The sequence below is a fragment of the Orcinus orca genome, chromosome 11 (assembly GCF_937001465.1).
Source record: "Orcinus orca chromosome 11, mOrcOrc1.1, whole genome shotgun sequence".
Lineage (NCBI taxonomy): Eukaryota > Metazoa > Chordata > Mammalia > Artiodactyla > Delphinidae > Orcinus > Orcinus orca.
This window is the reverse complement of record NC_064569.1, coordinates 12,737,764-12,760,552: the sequence shown is the minus strand read 5'-3', so window position 1 is coordinate 12,760,552 and position 22,789 is coordinate 12,737,764. Positions and strand designations below refer to the sequence as shown.

The following is a 22,789-nucleotide window of genomic DNA, read 5'->3' as shown; positions in this document are numbered from 1 at the left end:
TTTAATGTTTAGGTCCAAAGATTCACATAAAACGTTTCTTCTTCTAGGATCACACTTGACTCCAAAGCAGAAAGCACCCCAATGGTTGCTGCGTATCATGTATCTAACACTGGCTCCATCGGGCTGTCGCCCAGCCTGTGCTTTGAACACCTCCTACCTCCTGATGTGGCCCATCCAAGTTCCAGAATACTTGAACTTTAACAAAACGCTGCTTTATACCAGGCCAAAATCCATCTTCCTATAACTTCTAAAAGATGGTCCCAGCCCTCCTACCTTGGAGTAATAGATAACAATCATGCTTTTTCATCATTTTTTGTGTATATATGTGTGTACAAGTATTTGAACACAATACCACAGCCCCGATGATCGTGCTTCTCCTAAATAAGGCGCCCCTATCTTTTGCACCACTCTTCATGGGAAGGTTTCAACTTCCCTCATCCCACGCTCCAATACCACACGCTCCAATACCATTCCCGTCCTCTGCACCCTTTCACCTCATCCCTCTGCTCCTTCATTCTTACACTGTCCTCAGCCTTGTCCTCTCTCCTTCTCCTTCCTCAGGTGGACAAGAAAAAGGTCCACTTCCACGTCACTCCCTAGCTGTTCCCTGGGCACCCCAGGGAGGAGAATCTGAAAACAAACAAAAACCTTAGTACAGAACTCAAGTAGCAGTTGATAAGCATGACCCTGCTCACGTGCCAAGTGTATCATCATGGAACCATCAGCAGCGCAGGTGAACACAAAATTACAGTGGAAGCTGCCTGGGGTCAGGGTCCTTTTGCAACTTTCCTTTTCATTTCAACGAGGATTTGCTGTGGGCCCATCACAGGCGGGGCTCTAGGCTTGCTTTCAACTTGCTCTTTCCTGTGTACTTCATGTCCACCACCCCCTAGAGTTTTTCTCCAAACGGTCTATTGTCTTATTTTTCTTGTCCTAAATAGAAAAGTACAGCTCAATATATAAATCTCATTCAGTGACTCCAGAAAGACATCTGTGTCGCCAAAGGTTAAACACAGCTTAAACATATCTTACATGATTCAGATCAACTGCAGGGTGGAGAGCAGAACTGCACGATAACTAAAGCATGGAATTTGGAGTCCAGAGTCCTCCAGAATTCTGCCACGTCCTAAATGCGTGGCCCTGGTCTCGTCACTTAACTTCCGAGCTTCAGGTCTCCAGCCACTCAACACTGATAAGGTACCTCCCCTACTTCCCTCTTAAAACAACCGCAAAAAGAATTCAGTAAACTACTAACTTCACATGATTTACTAACCTTTATTCACGAAATCATTCAACAAATATGTTTATCAAGTATCTACCTGGTACAAAGTACTGAGGGACCCATTCGAGGATTCCAATCTCCCAGCATTTAAGAGTTTGCTAAAAGATCAGTAACTACCTGGCACAGACGTTAAAGAGTAAGTAACAAAAGTTAACGTGTTAGGAATTAAAGACAAATGAATAACAGAATCTCAGAGACATGAGCAACTACGTATAGGTCTCACCTCTATGTCGTATACCAGAATTTCATTAAGAAAAATCCCTTATTCTTTTGCTGAGAAAATACAAATTTCTTTAAAAAAATGAATTTTATGCATGTTGTTTACAAAGGTATCTATTGATGTCCTTGTACCTGATAACCTAACCCATCAATGAGCATTTTCTAGGCACTTGTTACGTGAGAGCCTTTGTGCCGGGAACTTCTCTAGGCAAAGCCAGGTCTGTAGAAGGCAGTCATGTGCTTTTGGAATAAGGTGGGTTACATTTAAAAAAAATTTCACACAGTAAAATTTTACACAGGCTAGTACACAACACACAAAAAACTAAGCTTTCAAGCTTTCCCTTTTTTTTTTTTTCCCTCCAGAAGCCCAGCCGTGAAGAGCCACAGAAAATGCTTTATGCTTAAATGTATAGACTTAACCTTTTATAAAAATGACATGCATAGACCAAAATGCACCATCAGTAGTTCCTGTACTGCTGGGAGGCCAGAAAACATGATAACTCCTCTCTTCTGCAGTTTTTTACTTTGCACTCAAGAAAGGATGGGGAGGGCGTGGGTGAGTGAAGGTAAACTTTCTGATATTTTTGCTTGGGGCCTTGAATTTAAATTGACTCCTTGAATGAGATGGCAAGTTAATTAGTTTTTACCCTGTAAGTGGTTTAATTTTCAGGGCTAGTTTAAGGAACTGTAAATAAATTTACACTTTAAATTCTTTACCTCTTAACCTAATGCACATCTATATTCTTATGCTTTCCCCTGTGATAAACTTTCAACTGAAGCATACTTTTTCATAAATTAAATGCTTTCCTAAGAAAGGCAAGATCTTACTTAAAAAACAAAAACAAACAAACAAAACAAAACAGGCTGGAACACCCCAGGGGTCTGTATGTGCCATCTGGATCAATACTCCTTGAGAATACAAAGATTTGCAGCCTAAGATGAAGGACTCAGTGTGACTTCTGACAATCTTTAGAAAAATAAATCTACACGGTCTTTTATTCTACTATTTGGTTCATATTTTTAAATTTTTTAAATGTTTTTAAAAAAATCTTAGATGTTAATTTGCTATTAATCACAGCATTTTTTAGGAGTTTGGTTTCCTTTAGTCATAGCAAGTTTCCCACTATTTTCCCCCTTTATTTTATTTACTTAATGGCTTCCCTCCTATTTTTGTCTATTTCTTTGCTTCATCTCATTGTTTCTGTATTACTTTGATCTTATTGGGTTGAATTTCGAGTATTCCCTCCCCTGGTTCCTACTTTTTTCATTTTTCATTTCCTATATGTTACAAAATCCCATCCAAGTTCAAAACTCATTTTGCATTCCCTTCAAGGTCTGCTTTTCTCAAGCCCCATATTTTTATGTTAGTACTCTTCCCACAGATCTTCATCAGCAATTCAAACCTGATGACATTATGATTGCATCTTTAGTGCTTTTCTACTCCAACCTTATTTATCATGCCTGCATTATTTCCAAAGATAAGGTCTAGCATAACTTCAGAGCAGAGCTTGTTAGCTGTTGCATGTGTGCAAACAGTCCAGGCTACTGAAAGATAAAGCCACTTTTCTACATTCCGGCATTATTCTTAATGTGTGCATTTGCTGGGCTGAAATCCCTTAGCAGGTCAGCTTTTGACTTCTCTTTTCTATAAGCATGTTTCCCTTTCTATCTTACTTCCTATCACCTTGTTCTTGGCTTGTTTGATGAAAAAAATATGGCTCTCGTTTCTCTTCCCTGATTATTTTCCCTTCAAACCGTTTATTCCCACCTCACCTTCTCCTTTATTTATATTTCTCTCACCACATTTCCACTAATGTAAAAGTAAGATCCATTTTCAATGACCAAAAAGCCAAGGCAAAAAGTTCTCCTTGGTCTTTTCCTTGCTTCTAGAACTTTCTGAGAATCCTACAAAACTTTTATACATCATACCACTGCTTGGATTGCCTAAGCCATACTTTGTATATATAATCTCCTTGTCAAAGGTATACATTTTCTATCTTTTTTTCAATTAAAATAAAAACTCTCAAAATAACATGTCCAAACTCTACAAGGTGGTGGCACATCTGGGAAGATGAATCTAGACCTAATCTAATCTAATTTCACTTTGCCTATTTTCACTCTTCCTTACCTCTGTCTGTCTTTCTCACTGACTCATTGGTGTATTCCAAAATATTTCCTTAGGCTCTCCTAGATGTCAGGCAGGGTAGCAATCAAAGGGGAATACAGATAAGTAAGATAATTCTTGGCCTCAAGGAGGTTCATAGTTTTATAAAAAAAACTAAGAGGTAAAACAACTGATGGTGATACTAGATGACAAATGCTACTGGTATTTATATACCAGTATTAATTCTCCTGATATTATATACCTAAGAGAAGGACAGTATGAACAATTAATTCTGCCTTTAAAGGATAATAGAGAGATTTGACAGAGTAGGAAAAGTTCACTTAAATCTTTAAAAACAGCTAACAGGAGGGGAGAAGGCTATAACAGATACAGAAAATGATATAACAAAGACAGAAATACCTGGGATGTTTACAAATAGCAAAAATGACCATACAGAAGAGCTGCAAAGATATCCTTTTAACTGATGTTCTTATTTTACCATAGAAGAGTACCTACCTCGTAGAGTTGTTGTGAAGGTTAAATGTAAGTATACATGAAGCCCTTAAAATAGTACCTGTCACACGGTAAATGCTCAAGAAATGTTACCTATCATTACCGTTGTATTATACATTATACCACATATATTTCATCTATGCAAAATGTTTTATTGACTTATTTTTTTCTGGTTCCTGGCTTGGTTCTGGATCATTGTGGCTGCTGAATAAGTGACCGTATACATGTCTGAAGAGCTGAGGTGGCTGCTACCGCTTCCATCGTAAAAGAATCAGGAGCAATGACAACCATGGCTAAGAACTGTGCCATAAGAAAAAGGAACTGGGCCACGTCTAATTGCGATCCTCAACGAATCAGATATTCTTTGCACCTTTCTTTTTTAAGACAGAGTCAAAAGCCAGCAAAACAAGTTCATATGTAAGATTCAATGAACAATCCTACGAATACAGGAAGCTTTGGGATCAGTACAGAATGTGATCCAGCTCAATAGCTTTTATCTCCTACAGTTACACCACAGGTCACATACATTACTTCATCTGAAGTTATACTCAGATTAATTTATGTGTTCAAGGTCACAAATTCTGCAAGACAGAGCAAGAGTCCAGGTCTTCTAACTCCTATGAACATGGCTCCTTCCCCTAAAACATTCTGAGAGATTCCTAAACAAGAATAAACCAAAAGGAGGCTACGAATCACTTATTTGAGCAAAAATATAAACACACCCTGGCTAAGATTTTACTTACAATGATGTATGATACTAGACTAACGTAGTTATGTATTTCCACCTTTCTCTCTTTAGAGAACTGTGTTTGAGAGAATAATCGAAATGGCTATCAAAATTGTAAGATAAAAATTATTATGAACGTAAATGACAAACCCCTTTCCTTTTGATATTTATGATGCTAAATTAATGGGAAAACAAAAGCCATGAAGAATTCCAGACATGAGAGAAGAAATGTTACCAGACTTGCCCTCCTGCTATAAATAACTATATAACTGAGCAAAATACATAAGGCAACTATTTTTAGGCATTGGGAAATTGGCAGCTCAAGATACAGACCTTAAGATAACTAAGATATACAAATAAGCAGACAAGGACTTTAATCAGCTGTTACAAATATGTTCAAGGATTTTAAAGAAAGAATGATCTCAATGAGTGAAAAAATGGGAAATAGCAGAAAAATTAGAATTCTAAAAAAGAATAAATGGATTCTAAAACTAAAAATGTTCAGGAGCATAAATTTCAATGGATGGGCATAAAAGCAAATTTTAGGTGGAAAGTAAGGGTCAATGAACTTGAAGAAAGATCCACGTATATTAGCCACGCAGAAAAACAGAGGCGGGGGAGAAAGATTAAAATTAAAATGAATAGGCGCCAGTAAGCTGTGAGACAATATCTAACACTCAGGTGCTTGGGTCCTAGAAGGAAAGAGAGTGGGGCAGAGAAGTCCTAAAACAACAACCTACAAATCCAAGAAGCTCAGCAAACTACAAGCAGGATGAATACAAAGAAACCCACACTTAGGCACCTCACAGTCAAATTAGTGAAAAACAAAGATAAAGAGAAAATACTGACTGGGTATTTGATAAAACATTACTTATAAGAAAACAAGAAGAAACAGAATTCCAAGAAATGGAATGATATGGTTAAGCACTGAAATAAAAATAAAACTGTAACCTGAAACTCTATATTCAGCAAACCATCCTTGAAAAATGGGAGTGAAATAAAGACATTTTCCAATGAACAAAATCTGAGAGAATTAATCACCAGCAGACTACAGGAAGGATAAAAGATGGAAATGACATGTAAAAGACTAGTTTTACTTAGTTTTTTTCCTTTTAATTTCCTTAAAAGACAAATGACTGTCAAAACAAAAATCACATCATTTTGAGGAATAGTTTATAAATAGTTGGAAGAAGAAGTACATTAAAATAATTCAAAGGACTAATGAGGGTGCAAATGGAACTGCTGTAAGGTTTTCACATTTGTGCCATTTGAAGTGTAAAGTGGAATACAGGCATACCTTATTTTATTGTGCTTTGCTTTACTGCGCTTTGCATTATTACACTTTACAGATATTGCATTTTCTACAAATTGAAGGTGTGTGGCAACCCTGCAACAAGCAAGTCTGTTGGCACCATTTTTCCAACAGCAGTTGCTCACTCTGTGTCTCTGTGCCACATTTTGGTAATTCTTGAAATATTTCAAAAATTTTCATTACTATTATATTTGTTACAGTGATCTGTGATCAGAAATCTTTGATGTTACTACTGCAAAAAAACATTACAACTCTTTGAAGGCACAGATGATGGTTAGCATTTTTTGCAATAAAGTATTTTTTAACTAAGGTATGTATATATTTTTTTAGACATAATGCTATAGTACACTTAATAGATTATAGTACAGTGTAAACATAACTTTTATATGAACTGGGAAACCAAAAAATTCATGTGATTTGCTTTATTGCAATATTTGCTTCATTGCAGTGGTCTGGACCCAAACTTGCACTATCTCTATGGTACATGTGTAATGTTAATTCTAAGTAGACCGTGATAAGTTAAGAATGCATACTGTAATTTGCTAGAGCAACTACTAGAAAAATACAAAGAGGTTATAGATAAAAAGCCAATAGAAAAAATAAAAATGAAGTGCTGCATCTGATGAACCCAAAAGGTGGCAGGAAAAGAGGAACAAAAATAGATCAGAACAAGGAGGAAGCAAATGGCAAGATGATACAGTTAAATCCTATCATATCAATAATTATGTGAAGTGTATATGGACAAAACATTTCAATTAAAAAGCAGAGAATACCACAATGAATTTTTTAAAAATCTGTCTCTAAGGGATAACTTTAAATATATAACCACAGATGGGTTGAAAATAAAAGGATGGGAAAAAGATATACCATGCAAATGGTAAGCACAAGAAAGCCGGTGTGGCTAGATTAATATTAGACAAAGTGGGGGCTTCCCTGGTGGCGCAGTGGTTGAGAGTCTGCCTGTCGATGCAGGGGACACGGGTTCGTGCCCCGGTCCAGGAAGATCCCACATGCCGCAGAGCGGCTGGGCCCGTGAGCTATGGCCGCTGAGCGTGTGCGTCTGGAGCCTGTGCTCCGCAACAGGAGAGGCCACAGCAGTGAGAGGCCCGCGTACCGCAAAAAAAGAAAAAATTAGACAAAGTGAACATTCAGACGAAGGTCTAGTACCAGAGATAACAAGGGACATGTCATAATGATGAATATGCTAATTCAACAGGTAAACATACCAATCCTAAAAGTGTCTATACTTAACAACAGAGCTCCAGAGCTCCATAATAAAGTTAGAAAAAGCTGACAAAACTAAAAGGATAAGTATGCAGATCCACAATCATATCTGGAGATGTTAACAGCCCTCTCAGCAATTAACAGAAAAAGGACGCCAAAGTGAAACCAAGCAAATCAGATCTAAAAAGTGTGATCAACCAACTTGAACTCTTTGAAAAGACTAATAAAACTGGCAGACCCCTAGCAAGACTATTTTCCACCAAAATGAAACAAAGAACAATAACAACAACAGAAAACGAAAATGACCAATATCGGGAATAAAAAAGGAGACATAACCATAGACCCTACAGACATCAGACTACTAAGAGAATATTACAAACACTTCAGACCAATAAATTTAGCAACTCATATATGTGTACAATGAAAAGCCACTAAGCAAACTCCTTATACATAGAACAACGTGACAGATCTCACAGCTATTACCGCGGGGGTGGGGGAGGGGGAACAAGCACAAAAGAGTACACACTATATAAGTATAATGTTCTAAAACTGGCAAGCTAATCTATAGTGATAAAATCAGGTCAGTTATTGCACCTGGAGCAGAAGGTAGAAAGAGTGGAACTGACTGCAAAAGGGAACAAAGGATATTCTGGTATGACGGAATATACAAATTGTCAAAACTCATCATATCATACACTTAACACTTGAACTTTATTGAATGTAAATTTACCTCAGTGAAGTTGATTTTGAAGAAAACAAAAACAGTTTTAAAAAATACTACAGAAATAGGATGAAACATGGGTTTAGTCCATAAATTTTTTTAATTTAAAAAATCTTTCAAAACATACTTCGTTTATGTTATATACCTTCTTAACAAAATAGGAAGCATAAACTGTGGGCCAGGAAGCGCATGATACTTCACAAAGATGTGCCTTTAATTCATGATAAGACCTAGCACAGTGCCTTGGGAGACAGCTGGGTTACAACTGAAAAAGCAATACACCTGAAGCCAGAAGACCTGGGTTCAAATAATGACTTATGTGATCAATTAGCTGTGAACCTTAGGCAAGTCTCTCCATCTTAAATTTCTTCATCAACTACAGGGCTGGTGTGAAGGTGAAGAAATATTATTGTAATGTATCTAGTAAAACACCTCACAGACAAAGTTATATTACTCACAGTAATAGACACTGATTAGATGAAGAAATGAAGGAGATAAACAATGACATGGACATGCATACAAGCCAACAGGAACAGGGGAGAGCATGTTTCTAGTCACATTTCTGTTTGTGTCTGTGATGGGTGGGATGGAGGATGGAACAGAAGTGTCCAAGCACGAGGACCTAATACCATGTTCCCATCCTATGCAGTAGGTGCAGGGAGTAGGACAGGGTTGGCTGCCGGCCCAGAATGAATATACTTTCACTGTGACCTGGATCCCGGCATTCTGGGCTAACTCCCTTGTCCTGGTGAGGAGCATGAAAAGGGAGGCTACTTGTCTACCTAAGACTCCAATGGGCTTTGCCCAGGTTCCTGAGAGTTGCAGCATCTTCTATTACTGGGGGCCTCTGAAATGCCAACATAACTGATGACCCACTCTTTAAAGTGATCCACTCTTCCCTATCCTTGGGTTTTCAGAGATTTCGCTCTAAATAAAACAAGCAGAGCAGAGATCTTTTGGATACAGCGGCAGTGACCAGAGTAACAGCTTCATTAATGCCTAGTTGGCTGATAGAGAGTTCCAGGGAACGATGCTTCGTCTGAGTCTTCAAAAAGCGCACGAGTAGGAAAATCTAGAGGGTGACCACAACAAAGGCCCAGATTTAAGACCTGAGAAGTCACGTATCTTCCAAACATGGAGCCACTAGTAGGGCACCTAAAAATCCAATACTGAGTCACAGGATAGTATCTGATAGAGGTTTTAACAGATCACTGTGAGGGCATGCAGAGGGGATAATAAACCAAGTGGCGGGGGAGGAAGCAGTATTGGGGAAATATCCTCGAGAAGAGTGACAACTACGCTGAATCTAAAGATGTTCAAGAGCTATTTGGGCAAAAGGCATTCCAGGCAGGGACACCGCAGGTACAAAGACTCCAAAGGATTGGACGGTGCCATGTGCAGAGCACAGCGGGTAATTCCAGAGAGCTGGAGCATACGGTATGCAGGGAAAAGGAGGCGATGGCAGAGGCACAGGCAGGGTCTGGAGAAAGACCCTTTTTATTTATTTATTTTTTGGCCGTGCCACACGGCTTGCAGGATCTTAGTTCCCCGATCAGGGATCGAACCGTGGCCCCTTGCAGTGGAAGTGTGGAGTCCTAACCACTGGACCACCAGGGAATTCCCTGGGAAGGTCCTTTTTTAAAGTCGGGCTGAAGGAATTTATATTGTATCTTGAAAATGAAGGGGAGCCACTGAAGGATTTTCAGCAAGCAGTACCATAACCAAACTGGCATTTTAAAGAGATCATTCTGGCAACGGTGTGGAGAACAGATTGAAAGGGGACAGAAGTAGAGACAGGGAAAACGAGTTAGGAGACCGGAAGTGATCCGTGTGGGGAGTGACAGTGGTCTAAGAGAGCAGCACACAGATTGGAGCGGGGACGTATTAGATACGGTAAAAAAGTAGAACTCCCGAGAATCGTTCACTGATTCACATGAAGGTGAGAAAAGGCAATCCAGCAGGACTCCCAAGTTTCAGGCTTGGGCGTATGACTGGCTAGACATGCTGTTGGTAAAGATAAAGAATAAGTCAAGCTACATTTCAAAATATAAAAAACCAGGACACTGCCCTAAATTTAAGAAGAAAAACTCAACACAAACAAAGCACAGGCTGCCTTAGACAGTATGGAGATGGATCTCTGAGAAAAATCAAACCCTAACTTCACAGAGGGGAAGAAGTCAGTTAAGGAAATTTCTGTCTAGCATATGTTGATGAATGAATAATCAAAGAATAACACAGAAGGCAATTCACTAACAAGAGAGCCATCTACTGCCTTACAAGGATAGTGCAATGATAAAACGCCACTAAAAAACGTGGAAGAAAGCCAAGTTTGCGAACACTTCCCACTGCACACGGATTCATAAAGTATCTGACGCCCCACCAAAACAAACTCCAAGTGGTCAGCACTTGCAGCTACCAGCCAAATGCTCTGACTCACTTATTCCTTCTAAAAACATCAATGCAGTATATACCATCATTTCAATATAAAACCTGGCTTACCTGCCATCATGGCTATCATACTGGCTTTATAGACATTCGTAAGAGATCCAAGTTCTCCTGTTGCTAAGATGGTTTTGAGACGAGCCTCCCCACAGGCCTTGCGAAACTGACGAATCTCATCATACAGGGCTGGGGAAGGAAATAATTGAGGCAGTTACAAAGCAAGCAAGTGATAACGTAACCTGGCAGCCGTTCAGAGCTGGTAGAACCCATCTCAGATTTAGGAAACATAAACCATTTGTCACTTTCTAAAAATCACCCCAATGTAATATCACCTCAAGCATTCTGTTGCAGTTCACATCCCGTCACAAGGAATACTTAGTTTGCTATCCTGAAACTCTTTCTATGCCCTGGCCCAAGGTCCTGAGCCATGGAGCTTTTAAAATATCATTATAATGACATGGAAATTACAAATAGTTTTTACTGCTTCCATATGATGGTTACTTACAATAAAAAAGAAATCCATCTACCAGATACACAGGGGTATGCTACTTTGCAAACTGAAGAAAAAAATCCTCAGGTCCTTATTAATTCTCACATTCACACAAAATAAGTTCTCTTGTTGGAATATAAAGCAGGCCTTTCCTGAGAGTTCTGCTAATGGTAATAAAGACATAAGAGCTTGCCCCACTATCTGCCAGGGTATGTGTCTATATATCGGACTAAAAAGTGTTGAGCCAGGTAGTGATGGATATATGTACACAAATCCAGCTGTAGAGGATTCAGAGATGCAGCTTTGAATCTATTAACCTCTGACCCCAACAGCACATTTGGCTTTCTAGAACTCCATTAGGACTCTGAAAGCAGCTGGATTTAAAAAAAAAAAAAAATTAGTCTCAAGTCAGCAAACTCAGTAACCATGAAAGTTATAATAAGATAAACAAAACTTGTCTTCTCAATCCTAGAAAACTTGAACTTAACCTGAACCTCGACAGTGAAAACTGAACACAAATAAAGGCAAGGATTCTATTACAAGATGCACAGTAAAGTCCAGTGTTCGTTGCCTCCAAGAGGTACCCACAGGCTTTTTAAGAAAGAATTGAAGAGTTTCACAAATCCCTAATAATCAATAGTTTTGAGTATTAGAGACCATCTGAGACGCCACACCTCCCACCTTACCCTGTGCATCCCACATAAACTATGACAAAATCGTCTTACCCACACATCCAATATGACAACATGTGAAAATGGTATAAACAGCCAAAGAATATGTGGCAATAACAATTTATATTCTTTTAACTCAGAGCATGAATCTTGGATGGAATGACATTTATTGAGTTACCAAATCTAAAAAGAGAAAGTTGTCCACTAAGAACTAATGACAAGGAAATCTCTTGATCTAAAAATTCAAGAAGGCTAGGGACTTCACTGGTGGTCAAATGGTAAGCCTCTGTGCTTCCACGGCAGGGGACAGGGGTTTGATCCCTGGTCGGGGAACTAAGATCCCACATGCTGTGCTGTGTGGCCAAAAGAAAAAAAAAAAAAATTCAAGGAAATCAAAAAATAACTAGAAACAAATGACAATGAAAACTCGGTGACCCAAAGCCTATGGGATGCAGCAAAAGCAGTTCTAAGAGGAAACTTTATAGCTATAAAAGCCTACCTCAAGAAACAAGAAAAATCTCAAATAAACAATCTAAACTTACACCTAAAGGAACTAGAGAAAGAAGAAAACACAAAACCCAAAGTTAGCAAAAAGAAAGAAATCATACAGATGAGAGCAGAAAAAAATGAAATAGAAACAAAGAAAATAATAGCAAAGATCAATAAAACTAAAAGCTGGTTCTTTGAGAAGATAAACAAAATTGATAAACCATTAGCCAGGCTCATCAAGAAAAAGAGGGAGAGGACTCAAATTGATAAATTAGAAATGAAAAAGGAGAAGTTACAACAGACACCACAGAAATACAAAGCATCCTAAGAGACTACTACAAGCAACTCTATGCCAATAAAATGGACAACCTGGAAGAAACGGACAAATTCTTAGAAAGGTACAACCTTCCAAGGCTGAACCAGGAAGAAATAGAAAATATGAACAGACCAATCACAAGCACTGAAATTGAAACTGTGATTAAAAATCTTCCAACAAACAAAAGTCCAGGACCAGATGGCTTCACAGGTGAATTCTATCAAACATCTAGAGAAGCACTAACACCCATCCTTCTCAAACTCTTCCAAAAAACTGCAGAGGAAGGAACACTCCCAAACTCATTCTATGAGGACACCATCACCCTGATACCAAAACCAGACAAAGATACTACAAAGAAAGAAAATTACAGACCAGTATCAGTGATGAATATAGATGCAAAAATTCTCAACAAAATACTAGCAAGCAGAATCCAACAACACATTAAAAGGATCATACACCATGATCAAGTGGGTTTTATCCCAGGAATGCAAGGATTCTTCAATATACACAAATCAATCAATGTGATACACCATATTAACAAATTGAAGGAGAAAAACCATATGATCATCTCAATAGATTCAGAGAAAGCTTTTGACAAAATTCAACACCCATTTATGATAAAAACTCTCCAGAAAAGTGGGCATAGAGGGAACCTACCTCAACATAATAAAGGCCATATACGACAAACCCACAGCCAACATCATTCTCAATGGTGAAAAACTGAAAGCATCTCCTCTAAGATCAGGAACAAGACAAGAATTTCCACTCTCATGACTATTATTCAACATAGTTTTGGAAGTCCTAGCCACGGCAATCAGAGAAGAAAAAGAAATAAAAGGAATACATATTGGAAAAGAAGAAGGAAAACTGTCACTGCAGATGACATGATACTATACATAGAGGATGCTACCAGAAAAATACTAGAGCTAATCGATGAATTTGGCAAAGTTGCAGGATACAAAATTAATGCACAGAAATCTCTTGCATTCCTATACACTAATGACGAAAAATATGAAAGAGAAATTAAGGAAACACTCCCATTTACCATGGCAACAAAAAGAATAAAATACCTAGGAAGAAACCTACCTAAGGAGACAAAAGACCTGTAGGTACAAAAATTTTAAGACACTGATGAAAGAAATTAAAGATGATACCAACAAATGGAGAGATATACCATGTTCTTGGATTGGAAGAATCAATATTGCGAAAATGACTATACTACCCAAAGCAATTTACAGATTCAATGCAATCCCTATCAAATTACCAATGGCATTTTTTTAAGGAACTAGAACAAAAAATCTTAAAATTTGTATGGAGACACAAAAGACCCCGAATAGCCAAAGCAGTCTTGAGGGAAAAAAACAGACTTGGAGGAATCAGACCCCCGACTTCAGACTATACTACAAAGCTACAGTAATCAAAACGACACGGTACTGGCACAAAAACAGAAACATAGATCAATGGAACAAGATAGAAAGCCCAGAGGTAAATCCACTTATGGTCAACTAATCTATGACAAAGGAGCCAAGGATATACAAGGATATACAAGGATATACAATGGAGAAAAGACAGTCTCTTCAATAAGTGGCGCTGGGAAAACTGGACAGCTACATGTAAAAGAATGAAATTAGAACACTCCCTAACACCACACACAAAAATAATAATGGATTAGAGACCTAAATGTAAGACCAGACACTATAAAACTCTTAGAGGAAAATATAGGAAGAACACTCTTTTTTTGGGGGGTGCGTGGGCCTTTCACTGTTGTGGACTCTCCCGTTGCGGAGCACAGGCTCCGGACGCGCAGGCTCAGTGGCCATGGCTCACGGACCTAGCCGCTCCGCGGCATGTGGGATCTTCTCGGACTGGGGCACGAACCCGTGTCCCCTGCATCGGCAGGCGGACTCTCAACCACTGCGCCACCAGGGAACCCCGAAGAACACTCTTTCACATTAATCACAGCAAGATCTTTTTTGATCCACCTGCTAGAGTAATGGAAATAAAAACAAAAATAAACAAATGGGACCTAATGAAACTTAAAAGCTTTTGCGCAGCAAAGGAAACCATAAACATGATGAAAAGACAACACTCAGAATGGGAGAAAATATTTGCAAATGAATCAACAAAGGATTAATCTCCAAAATATATAAACAGCTCATGCAGCTCAATATTAAAAAAACAAACAACCCAATCCAAAAATGGGCAGAAGATCTAAATAGACACTTCTCCAAAGAAGACATACAGATGGCCAAGAAGCACATGAAAAGCTGCTCAACATCTCTAATTATTAAAGAAATGATAATCAAAACTACTACTACCTCACACCAGTTAGAATGGACTTCACCAGAAAATCTACAAACAACAAATTCTGGAGAGTGTATGGAGAAAAGGGAACCCTCTTGCACTGTTGGTGGGAATGTAAACTGATACAGCCACTATGGAGAACAGTATGGAGCTTCCTTAAAAAACTAAAAATAGAATTACCATATGATCCAGCAATCCCACTACTGGGCATATACCCAGAGAAAACCATAATTCAAAAAGTCACATGCACCCCAATGTTCACTGCAGCACTATTTACAATAGCCAGGTCATGGAAGCAACCTAAATGCCCATCAACAGACGAATGGATAAAGCAGAAGTAGTACATATATACAATGGAATATTACTCAGCCATAAAAAGGAACGAAATAGGGTCATTTGTTGAGACGTGGAAGGATCTAGAGACGGTCATACAGAGTGAAGTAAGCCAGAAAGAGAAAAACAAACATCGTATATTAACGCATATATGTGGAACGCAGAAAAATGGTACAGATGAACCGGTTTGCAGGGCAGAAACTGAGACACAGATGTAGAGAACAAACGTATGGACACCAAGGGGGGAAAGCGGCAGGGGGATGGGGGTGGTGGTGTGATGAATTGGGCGATTGGGACTGACATGTATACACTTGATATGTATAAAATTGATGACTAATAAGAACCTGCTGTACAAAAAAATAAATAAAATTAAAATTTTTTTAAAAAAGCAGAAGGCTAATGTGCAGTTAACTTATGATTTAATTAATGATTTTTCTTCCTAGTACAATGTTGCCATCAAAAGCAAGCTTAAGAGTGAAACCAATGTGGATTTAAAACCCAACTCCGTCACTTCCTGTGTGACCTCAGGCAAGTTATTTCTCTCAGCTCACTTCCATCCTTAAAGAGTCAATAACAATATTTACTTTATAGGGTTATATGAGGATTAAAAGAGAAGATATATATATAGTGCTTCACACATTGCCCGTCTTACTGTAAGCACTCAAAAAGTTTAATCATCAAGCTCAGAATTCTAGTAAAATGAGTTTTCACTAAGTGTTGTGTGATAAAAGTCAGATCGTGCTACATGGCCTGACCCAGCCAACTCTTTGTACTGCACCGAAATTTTGCTATACGGATTAGTGCTTACAACCAGTGAGCCATCAGATAAGGCTTGAAAATATTTTATCACAGCATTTGTTAAAGTGAACTTTGGCCTGTATAGCAAAATTCTTAAAACATTGATCCTGAGCATGTTTATGAACAAAATTACCACCAGCCTTTTTCTGAAACATATTACCTTTTGACCCAGTGAATTTCTTCACCTACAGTTAAAATTAACCAGAAAAAACAGATGTATTTTATGACTCAATTATCAGCCACCTGGAGTTTACGCTTTTTAATCCATGATCCAAACAGAATGAACCAAAAATGGTCACTTGAAGCTTAACTGGGTTTAACAAATATGGAACTAGTGCCTTCTGATTCTTTAACTGCCAACTCCTCAAATCATTTTACTGACCTATTTCACCACATAACAGGATCAAGGTTTTCTGAGCAAATAACTTAAATCTTTAAAGATCAACATTGGGAAAGTTGTTATTTGTTTCTGTTACCATTCTGCCCAGAGTATACCAGGACAATTACATCAAGAAGCACACACCAGGTCTGGCCTTTTTAAAGCGTTGCCTGGGCTCCATCAAATGAATGCTTCTCCTTGGTCCTTTGAATCTTACTGAGTGATGCAAAGATGAAGAACAGTTAGGGGTTTTCATCAGTACTGCAGCAACAGCAATGGCAGCCGATCCAAGAGTCCAGTGGCCACCAGCCAGCAGCATGGTACCCGTGCTGGCCGGTGGAAGCAACACCGGCAGTGGCCCTGTAAGCAGACTCTTCCTGTGGCACAGCTGGCTTATTCTCAGCTCCCCACTCTTTCATGGTCCTGCTTGTTTTCTAAGCCTGGTTCTCCAGGCTTCCCACTGATTCAGTGAGCTACTCTACATCCTCCTAATGAATCCCTTTTCAGCTTAATCAGAATTGTTTTCATTAGTTTTTAACCCACGACTCCAGTATAACACATACAGAAGACTGGGGAAGTATGGTGTAGTGGGCAACAGTGTGGCTGCTCCGACGGCCTGGATTCAGATCCTAGTTGTAAACTAATGTGTTGTTTGATCTGCACAAAATTACTTAACCGTTGCCTTGGTTTTCTCATCTATAAAATGGGGATAATAGAGGTTCACATATTTTGTGGAGTTATTTCGAGCATTAAATAGGTTACTATACATTAAAAGTTCTAAGGACAGTATCCAGCACCTAGTTAACAATCAGGGAACGTCAGTCACTTGTTCTCCTGCTGCTGGTAGTGGCGGTGATGCTGTTACAGTTTCTGCTGAGTGCTTATCACGTTCAGAGCACAAAGGGACTGACAAAAGCAGAGGACACCATGATCTACGTTTCCTAAAGAACATAAGATCGACCACTTTGGGGCACTAGAACAGAAGTCTAGTTTACCATATCACAAACTTCTTTTAGCTTTGTTTAACTCAGAGCCGCCCATGCTCCTTTGGATAGCAGAGACTGCTGGTATAAGACAGTTTTGGCTACGTGCTAGTCATGTAAACTTGTAGGAATTACGATTTTTCTAAGCCTAAATTACTTAGGGGGCTTCAGTTTGCTCACATATTTTGGGGAAGATTAAATAGAATACATGTAGCTAGAAGAGTACCAGGCATTTGCTAAGCATTTAATTATTCCACTAGTTTTCTATATTTTTCCTTATGTAGTTTCTGAAATCCAAAAATTACTTTAAAAAACAAATCAAAGCAAGTACTGTCCTAATACTTATAAAAATATACTTAGAATTTACAGATCTTACTTACAAAAAAAATAAATAAATAAACCATTTCACTCCAACACAAACCATGGAAGCCACAAGAAGCACAGGTAGCTTTGAACACCTGGCATTGCAGTAACAGTCACCCTGGAAACTAGATAAATGCCATATGCAAATCAAAGCAACTTGATGGCTTAAATGTAACCTTGTCAACCTCAAATCATAATCAAATCAACTTTCACTTTCCTTTCAATATGAATAAGCAAAACAATGAAAAACCTAATGGGTGGGTTTCCTCCTCATTTGCAGGAAAGGACAGCAGCAGGATGTAGGTTTATATAATTGCTACAGGACTACATATGTGGAGGAAATTACAAGTGAAGTAATAAGTTTAAGAGATCCTCCTTCCAAAAAATTCCTCATTAGGAATCATTACCCAAAAGAATTAAAAATCCTCCAAGTTTTCAAAGCATCTTCCTTCAAAAATTCTCAAAGTGTTGTCTACACATTGAGGGACGCTCTTACCAGTGAGGGTCGGGAATTCTGGAAAACTTGGTAAGCACAGCCAGCCTGAGTACGCAGTACTGGGCCAGGGAGACAGCCTGCACGGTCGAGAGACTGTTACATACAAGGGAATTGAGCAAATAAGTAACTATACTGATGAAAATGGGAGGAAAATTTCTCACTGACAAGAAAAAGAGGCATAAATATAGAAAAGGAGAGGGCAAGAATAACCATGTGCTGTTGGCTTGTAATGGAAGTTATCCGCGCGAACTCATGTTTCTAAGACAGATAGATAGATAGACAGATGTATGCGTGTTTTTATGTGTATTGTATACATTCACATATTTTGTAGAGCTTTCCACTGAGAAGGCCTAGAAACAACAACCCTGTAGCAATGAGTACACCTGGCACCCAGATCTTGGTTTCTAAATACCAGTCTTTAATAAAAGGAAGCAGAGCTCCTTGGGAAAATGGCTGATTCCAAGCTTGGGGCAGAGAAAGCTGAAAATAAGCCGGAAATATCTTGTATAAGAATTACAAGGAAGGTCTTAGAGAAAAACGGAAACATGTCAAAAGGACAGAGGAGCCAGTCTGAAGCAGCTGCCACTCCCCATATCTGGGACAATTTGAGTACCAAAATAAATAGTGACAGTAATGGATTATAACCAACTGAGTAAAATAGGCATCCATGAGTTCTTACAGAGAGGAAGAAAGGGAGGGAGGAGAAGGTAATGCTAACTAGTAAGTACAGAAGAAATGATGGAATTAGAAAATCACCATTTGGCAACTATCAGAGTAATAACTGAAGAATTATCAATGAACACTAAAACAACTGAGTAAAAGTTAGATAAGGAACAGGATATTAACATAGTCTCAAAATATCTCCATTCATAATGGATGTTAATTACCTATTAAAATACAAAATACTTATTAATTTTACAATGGAGAAACTTGGCAGAAACCATATTAGCCAAGTAAAAAAGTAACATCATCAATAATGGGACAAATCAACATGTTGGGACTCCTGAAATAATGCACTGGGAAGAACAGAGCAAAAGTTCAGTGTTATTCCTATCAAAAATACCTAACTTGAATCTAATCGTGAGAACTCATGCAACACACCCGAACTGAGGTACACTTTACAAAATAATAGACCTCTATTCTTCAAACACAAGGAAAGATTGAGGACTATTCCAGACTGAAGAAGCCCAAAGAGACATGTAACAATTGAATTTGGACCTAATTAAAACATTACTAGGATAATCTGCAAAACCTGAACGAAGTCTGTGGATTTAATGGTAGTATGATAGTGCTAATTTCCGGACTTTGATGGTGCACTGCAGCTTCATATAAGAGCGTCCCTGTTTTTAGGAAATACACACTGAAGTATTTAATAGTGATGGATCAAGAGCTCTGCAACTTAATCTCAAATAATTCGAAGAAAAATTATATCTAAATCTCTATCAATCTATCTATCTATCTATTGATATCTATCTGCCTACACACAGAGAGAGGGAGGGAAGGCAAAAAGATAAACGGGGTAGAATTTTATAATTGGGGAATCTGAGTGAAGAGTAAACAGGAGTTTTGTGTACTATTTCTGTAACTTTTCTGTAAGTTTTAAATTATTCAAAAACGAAAGTTAAAAAGTTACAACAAATGCTGTTGTAATTTATTTAGCATCCAGGTATTTTTCTCATGGGAGGGCTTTTGAAACTATCAACCATCCTACTGTTTTGTTAAAAAAAAAAATGTGTGATTATATGTGGCATATATTATTTTATAACCTGCTTTTTTTCCCTTTGATATATCATAGACATCTTTCCAAATTAATAAATACAGGTCTGTAGCACAATTTTTAATGGCTGTACAATCTTCCATCGCATGGTCGTAAATAATGTATTCAATCATCTTTCTATTATTGGATATTTAAGGTTTCAGGTTTTTTGCTCTTATAAACAATACTTCAGCAAACACCCTTATAGTTAAGTCTTTGCATACATCATGACATATTCCTTAGAGCATTTATTAATTTTTCTGCTCACATACTCATAGTACATATTCATTGTTAAAAATTCAAACATTACAGAAACAGAAAATTCTCCACTTAAAAAAAAAAAGAACAATTCTTTCACGTACCAGAAAAATAATAATTTGGAAGGCTATTATAAAAGATGACTGACAAATGAAAATGGAATTCAAATACCACGACTGCAAATTAGTCAGAATAATGCAAAATTTAACCAAACACACACAGCAGAGAAGTGGCTGGCATAGTGATGTCACATTAAAAAACCTGATAATAAATGTTTTGACTTGTAACGAGGTTTTTCAGGAGTAGTAAGAGTGGGTACACGAGAAACCCAGGATGGATTACATTGTAGATGCTTAATCAATACAACGGCACAACCAGCAGAGGTGTGGTCTCCTGTCTGTCCCGTCTCATCCCTCCTACTGGTGTTACACTGAGGAAGAGAAACGGAGGTCATAGCCTGACCTTCAGCTTGTCTGCCAGTGGGAACAACAAGTGGGGCTGTGCTGGTGGAGCGGTCCCTGGTAGGACTCAGAGAACTCAGCCACTCTGGGAATGGCCGGTGTGCATGACGATGCTGATCCAGGGGGTGGAGGGGCTCACGCTGCATCAGTTTTAAACAGCATCCAAAACAGGGCGACCACTGGCTCTACCTTCTGCCTCCCCGTGTTAGCAGCAACTCTCATCTAAAGCATTCTACGTTTCTCTACCTAAAATTATCCTCTTTCTTTCCAGCTCCCACCTAAAAGGAAAACAAATTCCTAATTTTGTGGCTGCTGGCAACTTGTTAAGTTTTCTGGGAAAAGCACTGCTGTAGACATAGAAAACTATGTTAGTGAAGCTTTCATGTATAGGAATTATGAACTGAGTAAGAATCCAAGTGTTTAAAGACAGTATCTCCTATCTAAAAGCCACAAAGTAGATTTCCCTTTACATTTCATGCTATTCAAAGGCACTTAAAAAATAATTGTTAACGAACATATCTAAGCAATTATTTTTTGAGTACCGGAAAGATGTTCAACACTGCACATGAGTGGCCTGAAAATAACTCTTAAGATAATTATATGTACAGTCAAACACTTAATATAAAATTATACAGCAACCTTTCAATCTAAAAAAGCCACAAAATGTTCACGAACAGTTTTCATCCACTAAGGCAACTAATTAATCTTGTAAGACTAAAACAGAGATGAGCTAAAACACGAGGTAGTAAAGTAACCTGCAAGAGATAAAACACACACATTTTTGTCAATAGTATTTGAAGTTCTGAAGAATCATAGCATCAAAAAAAATAATAATAAAATAAAAGCATACAGCTACCGTAAGTATCTCCAGATTTCTTCTTTTATAAACAACCCTCAAAACAGAAAGCAGAGATTATGGGTTATGTGATTCCTCCCCAAAAAGTGTCTATAGATTTAGAGATTGCTTTTCTCATAAGATACTATGATTAACAGCTCTCCAAAACAAAGAAAAATCCTAACTTCTTTTAAGAGATGTTCTTTCTACCACCCTTCTTTTGTAAAAATAAGCGAATAAGAAAAATAAATTGTTGCCCAGAGTCAAGATTTTCAAGATCTACTTGCATGCAACACAATGATAGATACTGTGGCTTTGGCTGGAATATCTCATTCTCTCACCCTAAAGCTCCTGAGAGTCATGAGACACGTACTCCACAAACCAAATGTGGGAAAGCAAGTCAAAGCTGAAGAACTGAATGGGGTAAAAAAAGTACGTGAGGCTCTGGATACAGAAGACAAACAGTATTTCCAGTTGTGATTCTGAACACACAATGCTGGAAAAATGTCACAGAAGTAGCCACCTCTGGAGTCATGTGTGCTGGTGCTCCAGTGTGGAATGGGTTTCCAAAAACTAGTAAAGCCAGTTCTAGGTCCTAATAAGCTCAAGGTCCTGGAAGATTCTTGAATCTGATAGCATTTCCATGTCACTGGTAATGTATTAGGTAAATATATGCAGCAGACAGAGAGAGGTCATAAAAAAGTGAAAAATGAACACCTTTGTATATTTACAGAACATGGAATGCATTTAATTTTCAAAACCTGCTCAATAAGGTTTATAAGATGATGAACCTCTTCTGGTGAATTCTTTCTTCAAAGAACTGCTTATGGAACGCAACTGAGGTGTCAACTTCAATATCATCATAAAAAATACCGTATTACAAGTCCTTATCCTTGGAATAATATACACAGACAATGAAAACACCAAATATAAAATCACAGGCCGTGGTAGCTCTAAAAGACTGCAGAAGTCCTTACGTCTTATCCCCTCACTGGTAGCTGATTTAAATGGAGGCAGAGAGAAGTATTTGCCCAAGGACTCAGTGTAAATTGGCAAAATTATAAATACTAAAACCCGTGTGAGTTCCTCCTCATTAACTCAATGCATGTGCTGTATCGATACTTCCCTTGACAACATACTATCCTCATCAGGAGGAAGAGGGGGAAAGAGAAGAAACCGCAGTTGGCAAGGAGGGATTCATCTGGGCCAAGCAACAGGATAACCAATTTATGCACATTATCTAATTTAATCCCTATTATGACCCCATGAAGTAGATACCGCTATTCCTATTTTACAGAGAAGGAACAGAAGGT

General features: G+C 38.2%; 1 protein-coding gene across 2 annotated transcripts in view; it reads right to left on the bottom strand.

The window, feature by feature from the left end:
- DERA (deoxyribose-phosphate aldolase) overlaps nucleotides 1–22,789 on the bottom strand; it is a 363,055-nt gene that overhangs the window by 283,525 nt on the left and 56,741 nt on the right. For both annotated transcript variants that reach the window (XR_007470387.1, XM_012537210.3), the window contains exon 6: nucleotides 10,602–10,730. Coding sequence is in view for 1 of the 2 variants with exons in the window: in XM_012537210.3 (XP_012392664.1) it covers nucleotides 10,602–10,730 (129 nt within the window). In the remaining variant the exon portion in view is untranslated. The remainder of the gene's footprint in view (nucleotides 1–10,601; nucleotides 10,731–22,789) is intronic.